This window comes from Crocodylus porosus, unplaced genomic scaffold (assembly GCF_001723895.1).
Source record: "Crocodylus porosus isolate Cpor-Errol unplaced genomic scaffold, CroPor_comp1, whole genome shotgun sequence".
Classification (NCBI taxonomy): domain Eukaryota; kingdom Metazoa; phylum Chordata; order Crocodylia; family Crocodylidae; genus Crocodylus; species Crocodylus porosus.
The window spans coordinates 8,133,762-8,142,993 of record NW_017728934.1 but is presented as its reverse complement, the minus strand read 5'-3'; the positions used below and the strand labels follow the sequence as shown (position 1 = coordinate 8,142,993).

The window sequence follows — 9,232 nt, the reverse complement described above, 5'->3', positions numbered from 1 at the left end:
TTGCTGGAAGCTAATCAGAACAGACCTAGTTTGGTGTTCTCCTCATCTCTGGGAATCACATTGCGTGCTTTAAAGGGAATTGTATGAGAAACAAAAGCACTGGGAGGTCACAAGATTCCAGGTCTGAATGGCTCAGGGATTCTAGGAGAGCAGCTGTAAGACAGATGACCTAATTTTCTCAGTGATTCACTAGGAAATCCTCTTCCTAATCTCATGCTCTGTTTCAATGACAAGCATGTCTCACTGGTGAGCATCCTTCAGCCACTATAGCCGCTGGATCTTTTACAATAATGGAGCATTCTTTTGTCTTAATTATTTCCTTTTGATTTTAGTGATAGCTGTAATGGTAAGTAAGCTGTTCTTTTAATATATTGGCTCATTTTAAATAGGTCTTTTCTGGGCATTTTAAACTTGTTTAATGTAATCCTATTTATACTGACAGTAGAGCTGAGGTTTTTTAACACCTATTTATCTGTATTAGTGTTAAAGTATTGGCCAAAGAATAAAGGATGCATGTGCAATATTTATGTTTCCTTAGAATATATATGAATAAAGCAGCAATAAGAAAATGCAACTTTAATTGCCTTGTGCCTATTCACATGCCTAGTCAGTTCTGTCTAATTGTGAAAACTGTACAGGAGAAAAGATAAGTTATTAGACCTTTTATTTATCACAACCTGAGATGCACTTTTCTAAATGTTGTTGTTGCTTATAGCTGTGCTTCATGTGTCCCAGATGAAGTTTGGGTGGTAGGATGAACCATACCCAAATCTTGAAACACCTACCAAGGCTTCAGATAAAACAGCTAAAAACTTGAGTGCTTGTGTGTCTCGGTACATTAGCAGTTTCATTACCATACTAAACTTTCACAAAGCTTCCATTTTAAATAACTTATTATGTACTCAGTGGGTGCATCTACGTGAGACACGAAATGTGCAGTAGACTAATTTTATGTGCATTAGCACAGCAGACAAAAACCATGCTAATGCATAGTAGAATTAGTCTACTGCTCATCAATGTCACAAAAAAGCATGCACCAGCATGATGCACAATAGTGTTAAATACAGCGCATTAAGTTAGTACCTGTTATTACAGGTACTAAAATTAATTCGCTATATTTATGGTGCATTAATGAACATGTAGATGCACCCATTACATCTTCAGAGGTCAGCTGCTTTAATATTTGAGTCAGGTGCCTATTCCCAGGCCCTGTTGTTAAATGAGAATGTATGGAAACAATAGGGAAAAAACAAGGACAGTCAAATAGTTAAAGGGAAAAGATGCCTAGTGCTACAGCAGGAACACTATAATCCAAGTCTGGTTTTGGTGGTCCTTAGTTGACAGGACTGGGGACTGATATAGAGGGTGCAGTGGGAAAAACCATTAGCCTTATTACTCTGTTGAAGCTTCTGCTATTAAGAAAATAGTGATAGGCTTTGAGGAGAATCATGTCCAGTCTAGTTTTCCTGACAGTGAAGGTAGAGTGCAATGATAGAGATAATTGAAATTTAGCATTGACAGACTGGACCTCACTCTTATTCAATAACTGAAATACAACAAAGCTTCTTATCTTCACTTCTTCAGTCCTGTCTTTCATGAAAGAACACAAAGCTCTTTCTGAGATATGAGTCAGGCAGCCTTTGTATGGTTTAAGATTCTTTTGCTTCAAAGATTAATTACAAAATTTTAGCATTAGCTTTACATATAATACCATATATATTATATTTGATTATATAGTATATAAAATACCAATAAGAAGGCTATAGAGCTGGATCTCCTACCATACCTCCCATGCACAGTAGTATGATCAACCAAAACTCTCTTTATCCTTAAGTTACTTTCTTGGGCGTAATGTGGGGCACATTCAGTGGCTTAAAAATAAGTCTAATATTGTACAAGGCCTTACAAGTCTCAGGTAATCCTCCAGACCAAACATCTTGGTCTTGCAGCACCTTTAGCAGGAATGTATTTCAGTCAGTAAATAATAAAATGTAACTACTCCAGCAAGGTACTGCTTTCTTGTTTAACTGCTTTCTTGTTAGTAGGAACAGTGTGGAGCTTGGTTTAACACTGAGGTGTAAAATTATAGCAGCACATGCGGTTGGTGGTTCCAGTAACCTATAACTAAGGTTATTAAAATGAAATGAATGTTGCATTTATGTTCTCTGTGTGTATTTTACACTTTTAATGGCATATGTATCATATTTTGAAAATAAATATTTAGTGTATGAATAGCGCCGGATATCATCTTTATGTTTTAAATAATCATTTCCCCACTGACTTTCAATATTTTAGTGTAACTCCATCAAGTTATATGGAGTATAGGGATGAATTTGGTTGAACATGTATCCAAAACGTCATTATTCTGTCATATTCTGGAGGGCAGTTCCTTTCGCCTAAATACCATGATTGATAGAGGAATATTTATAAATGCTGAAATCACAGTTTAATGAAGAAATGACCGAATAGATAGTAGGTTTTCAGTATATGACATAATGTTCTTTGTATTAAATTCTGGATCTTCTCATCAGCCAGATCCATCACGTCAAGTTACAAACTACTTCTTGCAACCTTACTTTGAGGTTATAGGTCTGACCCATAGTATTATTCACCTCCCAGTGGTGTCAGAGTAGAATAACAGTTGAATTCCAGACCTCTGACATCAGCATGACCTGAAACCTCCTTGCAGTAGCAACTAGAAAAGGGCTACTGAATCTAAATTAGCAAGAGCTGAAGAAAGGCTGCGCGTGAAATGGACAGAGCCCTTCCCAGGGCTGGAGACATAAGGCTGCAATAAATCAGTTAATGTTATAGAGGGGAGTTGCTTTAGATGCTGGCTAGGTGCCATTCAGAGTGCCATGAGAAGTCTGGGAAAGAACTTGAATTCACTTTGATAAATTCCCTGCTTCATTTGTTTATTGATCTGACTTTTCATTTTATGTTGTTGTATTTTTTATTTTTATCTTTACTGCCTTGGGCACAGACTTTGCTTTGATGTCAGTTTGAAAGACCAGTGAGTGACCCTAATTTACATGTGATAGCTTAATCGGAGGTTAGTAAGGACTCTGCTTGTTGAATGCAGTTAAGCAGAGGATCAGGAGAGGGAGTCCAGGAGCTCAGAAAACTAGACACTGAGGGGGTGGGGTTGTTCCTGTTAGCTGCTCCACCCTCACTTTGTGTCAGCAGGTAGGGAGAGTGCTTGCAGTCCCAGGGGAGGGAGGCAGAGAGCTGGGAACACAGAAACTCCAAACCACGGTCTTCCTCCAGGGAGTTGATCTGGAAGGAAAGCTCTTCCACGACTTTTGCTGAATTTTCCAAGTTCACTCCACAACTGAGAGTCTCTTTTTTCCTTCTGGGATTTGTTGCTGGTTTTAGAATGATAGCAGCTTGCCTGGGTTTACTGCTGGATCGCTGCTGATGTTCCAGACTTTACTTTCTTTCCATTTCCTACACTTACAGCTCATAATTTTGTGTGCTGTAGTGAGAAGAAACTTCTATTTCAAGGGAATTTTCAGAAATACTTTTGGATTCTTCCTAAAACTCTTTAGATTATATCTGGAAAGTTCATTTTCAGCCATGCCTGGCCCCAGGAGCTTTCAGGCTGTTGTAGATTTCTCCCTTTGATCCTCTTGGATTCTCTTTCAGGTGGAGAAATTCCTCCAGCATCTGCCTGCCTAGGGCATGTGTATACTTTTTTCCCCTCACCCGGCAAAGTAACAAACTGTTTAAAAAAGACAATTTTTATTAAGCTCTTGAGACTTGTTTTTGTCCAGGATTTATAGAAACATTTCCATCTGTTTCAACCCCTGTGGATTGCTACAGGCAGACTGCTCAACAGGTTTGCAGACTGATTTTTTTAAAATCCCCTTTTCCTGAAGAATGAACAGTGTAACCGATATGTTTTAGTTGCAGAATTTCTTTCCATTCTCTGCAGTTATGAAGACTCTTTTTTTTTGTTGGAACTTTGGATAGTCCATGGAACTCTTTCTTAGAACTAGTAGTTTGTTTTAAAGATTGTATTAACATGTGCTTGAAAGCAGTGATAACTGATTGCAAGTGTGAATAGGACTAATAGGAACCCAAAAAGGGCATATTTGTACCTTTTTCTTTGGAACCCATACCTAAACTTTGGCTTTTACTTTTTAGGAATTTGAAAGCATCTTGAGAAGTCTTTCATTCCATTAATCAACAATAAGAACTGGTAATCACAGGCTTTATAGCTTAATAGATTCAAAAGGCAAGTTACTGTAGGGTCCCTATTTTTTTTATGCCAGACCAAGAGAATTAATCTTGATTCTCAAGCTGAAGTGAGTGAAGCATTTCTGACAGAAAAGGGAATGGCAAAAATCAAATAGAATCGGAGGAGAACAACACTTTCCCCCCTTTCTTTTTATTTAAATTAAACTTTAAAGCTACTGCTATAGTAGCTGAAGGGAGAGAGCCCCTTTAGTATTATTGTTTAATATGTGGAATTGATGGAGGACACTGATAACTATAGTTAATGCTAAATCAAAACAGATTGTGCTTTTGTGAATGGGACATGTGGGAAAGACAGCTTTGTGGAGAGAAGGCCAAGTGTCTTCCCCAGACATCTGAGATGGAGGGGTTCAACCTGTTAATCCTCCCAGAACTAAAGCAGGAGAGATAAAGGTGCTTTTTCCATGGAGGACTCTCTCCCTATTATTGGACCTGGCAAGACTGAAGATGTCTTAATGCTATATGGCGTTCCTCTAGGTTCAGGTTGGTTTCTTGTCTAATGGCCACTTGTTCCATCTGTATTGATTTTTCTGGATTTATCCTCTGCAGGATGAGAAACACTGATTGAAAGTTTTTGGTGGGTTGGAATTGTTTTGTTTTGTGTTTTTTCTTTTGGCAATTTTTCATTAAAGCCCCAGAGGCCTATGAGCACATGGCATCAAGGAAAAGATGATGGTGAGAAACAGAAGAGGAGTCTACTAAAGAACGTTGGGAGAAAGAAGCTGCAGATAACTGAGCCCCTTTCCCTCCCTCTCATCTGCCCTACTGACTGAAATCAAGCAGGAGCTCTAAGCTCAACCAGCTTTGCCTGCTGTTGGAAAACTGCTGGCAGAGTGAGGACTCATTCCTGAGCGGTATGTGTGGTCAAAGTGCACTGCTGCAGCTGGTAGCATGAGTGCTGGCCCCCAGCTGCAGCTGGCTGTCCTCTGGCCTTGGCTGCTAATGGCCACCCTTCAGGTAGGACTTGGTCATACGGGGCTGGCAGTCGCCGCAGCAGTGGAGTCAGAGAGATCAGCAGCTCAGAAGGCAATCATTAGGGTGATCCCCTTAAAAGTGGAACCAATCACTTTGGAAGGAGTGTTTGCTAATGTTGCTGAGGTTACTCCAGCTGAAGGAAAACTGCTGCAGGTAAGAGAAGCTTTTTAATCCAGTTTCATTCCTTTTACACTACCTGTGCCCTGCTTAGCCTATCTTCTCTCCCCTCTTTGCTGCTTCAGTCCTTCCTGCAGTGAAATAGTTCTTATTTCCCCAATGCACATTATAACCAGGGGATCAGTGTATCTCCCTTTATGAGTAGCCTATTTTTTTTTGTATTGTATTGTAGTGTCTTACTGCTCTTTAACCTTGCACATTGGATAATTTATTTTATGACTGTTTCTTCATCCTGTCATCAGTTACACTCGCACTTTTATTGGTGTTGACTTTACGGACACATTTAGTTGATCCCATGAGGATTATTACTTTATATCGTAGTTGGTGATACAGTGCAAACTCAAATAAGCTACTTGCTTGTCAGCATGTATGGGCTTTCTTCCACAATCCTGATTGCTCAAGGATACAGCTGGATTGTGCCCTCCAGAATTACTGGCTGTATTAGTTCTATTCCTGTGTGTTGGCTCAGGCAGAGAGGTAAATTATCCTCCAATCACAGGTTCCCACATTATCACTACCTTATCTGTTGTTAGAGATTTGATATTGATTTTACTTATATCTTTAGAAAGAAAAAGGAGGGCCTCTGACAGTCTGTTGCACGCTGCAGATAGTGATTTTTGAGGAGAGTTGTATTAATCAATGAACAAACTTATCATACACATAAGGTATCTGTAGAATTCAGTTAGTTTCTGTGTATAAGGCATGCTGCTCTGTTAGTGCCATGTGTGTTATCTGTGTCAGTGACTTTTTGCATAGCTCTTGGACAACAGAACTCCTCATTCAAGAATCAGATATTATAAAACACATGAAGAAAGATATTTTTCCTTGTAATTTAAAATTCTGAAAATCCTATTACATTCTGTCAGTGGTGTTTTTCCAAATGTTACACTGACTATAAACTAAAATTAAAATGGTAAACAAATTGTGTATAGGTTTGGGAGAAATTAAATGTGTTTGCTCAAGCTAGGAAATATGGTCACCTGCTCACAAATCAGTTATTTGTGAAACTTCATTTGGGTTTGTAGATCTTTCAGTTCCTTGGAAAGAAAGCACCATAGCAGTACAAAATAATTTCTATAGTATAAAATGACATAATTTATATAAATAAAAGTATCTTTAACCCATACACTTGAGATGCAGTTCTCTTCTCATGCAATGCCCAGGAAAGTCAGTATTTATTCCCTACTAGAAACTACAGTTGTGCAAAATTCAGGTTGTACAGTTGAATATTGAAGTCACAAACATTAAGTCATATTTTATAATATAGACTTTCTTTTGTTTTAAAAAGGAATAGGTGGGAAAGGACATTATCTTTGTCTTTCTGAAGTTTGAATATTTTAACATGGGCAAACTTTTAATTGCAATAGTTGTACTACATGAAGTGTGCAAGACACATTTTGAAGCTCTGCAGAATGAAATATTTTGTACTATATTAAAATATTAAGTATTGAGTGACTATGAGAGAATCTTATACTTGATGGACTGGCCTTTTTTAAGAGTATGCAAGCAGATACTGAAGTATGGTGTATACATGATTTTAGCCCTTACTCCTACAACTGTTTGCACAAGTGAGTGTTTTCTATCCTTGAGAATCCCACCAAGCTAGTGGTGCCCCATCTTTTTGCAAAGGTCTATGCATGGATTTGGCTCCAGGATTAAAAGCTGAGGTTAAAGTTTTTTGGGTGAAACTATATCTTCATTTACAGGATGTTTGTACAGTGCCAGCTGCAGTGGTCCAGAAAAGCTTAGTCAAATTTTACGTCTGACCTCATGTGTATATATTATAATTATGTCATCACATGCCAGTATTCATAGTATATAATATGGTGCTACTTCAGTGGTATTTTAGGCCTGATCTTGCTATAGAATCCATGTGCTTGAGTTCCTTATGAGAAAAAAATACAGTGGCATGTTATACAGCTAAGAAAAATATATTTCCTTTAAAAGGGCTTAAGTGTTTAAAGAAATATAAAATAAGGTAAGAAACTAATTGGATAAGCTTAATATAAGTTCACATTTAAACATAATTGTACATGTAGCTTAATTCTGGTTTATTGGAACTTCTCATTTTACATGTAATTGCCAATTTCTGATCTTGCAAAGATTTTGGGGCTTATGTTGAACTATGACTTCAGTGAAACTATTAATGTACATAAAGTTAAGCATAAAGAATAAGGCCTCTATGTATTGTTTGGGTGCTAAACAAAACATTATTTTGTGTTTCTCTCAGCTTGCAGTTTTCCTCCAGTTTTAGAACTGAATTTGTATATATCCAGGCCTTTCTGAAAATAATGTTTTAGCTGTTTTCAGTTTTGTAACAGTCTTATTTGAAGAAATGAAGTAAAATGGAGGGCTGAATACTAAAAATGAAAACATTTGAAAATAAATACTGACACTGTTAATACTATTATGCAGGAAGTAGTTTCAGAATTTAATCTAGGAATAAGATGTCTTCAGGACAGATCCTGAAGCCCTTTCTCCCATAAGTAGTACCTTTGATTTCTGCATGTGTTTGACTACTCCCTGTATTGAGGTTGTATAATTAGATTGTATTAAAAGAACATTTTTTTTTTTTAGCTGCAGTACATACATGTTGGCCAAAGTAATTACTTAGAAATATATGATGATCTTTTATAAGGATGACACAAAAGAATGACGCAAAGAATTGTCTCATTTAAAATGCAGGTATTACTGACTTACTGCTAGTATTTTTGTATTTTCAGTTGTGAGTTATGTCCATTATGTTCTCTAGGTGCAATTACAAAAATTGACACTAATAATAACATATAAAAAATTAGAATATGATACTATTTTTAACAAATCTTCCAAAATAGAAGTTAAACTGAACCTCGTCCCATCCCCAGAATTAACTGCTAACTGCACTTACAATCAGCCCATTTCCTTAGCCCAGAAAAGGCCTGGGAAAGCACTGTATTTGGTAGCACATTGTGAAGGTCACCAAATCCAGGCTTTCAAGGACCAGGGTGGGGCATAAAGGGGTGGACAAATTCCAAATCTATGAGTTACTACTTTCACCCCTTTTCAGTTAAAACCTGGCAGCTGTTAGCTGTGGAACCCCAGATTGTCATAATAACATTCCTTAATAGGGAAAGCAACAACATTCTGCACTACTTCAGATTTCTAAATCATTTGAAGGCATAAGCTATGCAGAGCATATCACAATAATGTATCTTTTAGGTTGGATCAACTGAATAATTACCGAAAGGACTCCCCCCTTAGGGCCCATGGCTTGTGTGCCACTTACCTGCTCCTAGTTAGGATACAGGTCTTTGCTGAATTGAGTCTCAGATAGTTAGGCCTGTTACCCATGCCTCTGATTACATTTGACATTAGTGAATCATTGCATTTCACTGCTGTGTTTTGAACAGACATAGTATTACTCAGAAGGAAAGGGAATTAGCTACTCCAGAGTAACTCTGGTTATCTCTTTAAGGTCTTGAGACCAAGAGATTTATACATAACACACTTGAACTTGTATTATAACACTATAAAAAACTTTATTATATGATCACCTAATCAAATAAATGTGTTTTTGTAAAGTATCTGTGAAAAAGTTTGCAATTAAAATTAAGCATTGATATATTCTTGAGCTGGAGTACAATTGGAGTATAATTCTCCAACTTTCTTCTTCATACAGAAGTAGGACAGTGATATTACTGTTGTATATGGAACTAGGGAGATCATTGCTGAGAGATGGGAAAGGGTACAAAAGAAAATGAGTCAGCTGTTCAGCCTCCAAAAGAGAAGGCTGAGGGGGGATCTAGTGGGCTGTTATAAACTAGTCGGGGGGGATCAGCAGGCA

The 9,232-nt window shown here is 37.5% G+C and overlaps 1 protein-coding gene and 1 long non-coding RNA gene across 2 annotated transcripts in view; one reads left to right on the top strand and one right to left on the bottom strand.

Moving 5' to 3' along the window:
- Positions 1-3,859: 3,859 nt before the first annotated feature.
- LOC109317656 overlaps positions 3,860-9,232 on the bottom strand; it is a 16,291-nt gene continuing 10,918 nt past the window's right edge. Inside the window, exon 3 of the long non-coding RNA XR_002103091.1 lies at positions 3,860-4,373. This is a non-coding gene — a long non-coding RNA (uncharacterized LOC109317656). The remainder of the gene's footprint in view (positions 4,374-9,232) is intronic.
- Positions 4,368-9,232, top strand: part of RNF43 (ring finger protein 43) — a 70,724-nt gene continuing 65,859 nt past the window's right edge. Inside the window, exon 1 of the mRNA XM_019546464.1 lies at positions 4,368-5,385. Within this exon, the coding sequence (XP_019402009.1) occupies positions 5,149-5,385 (237 nt within the window). The 5' untranslated portion in view covers positions 4,368-5,148. The remainder of the gene's footprint in view (positions 5,386-9,232) is intronic.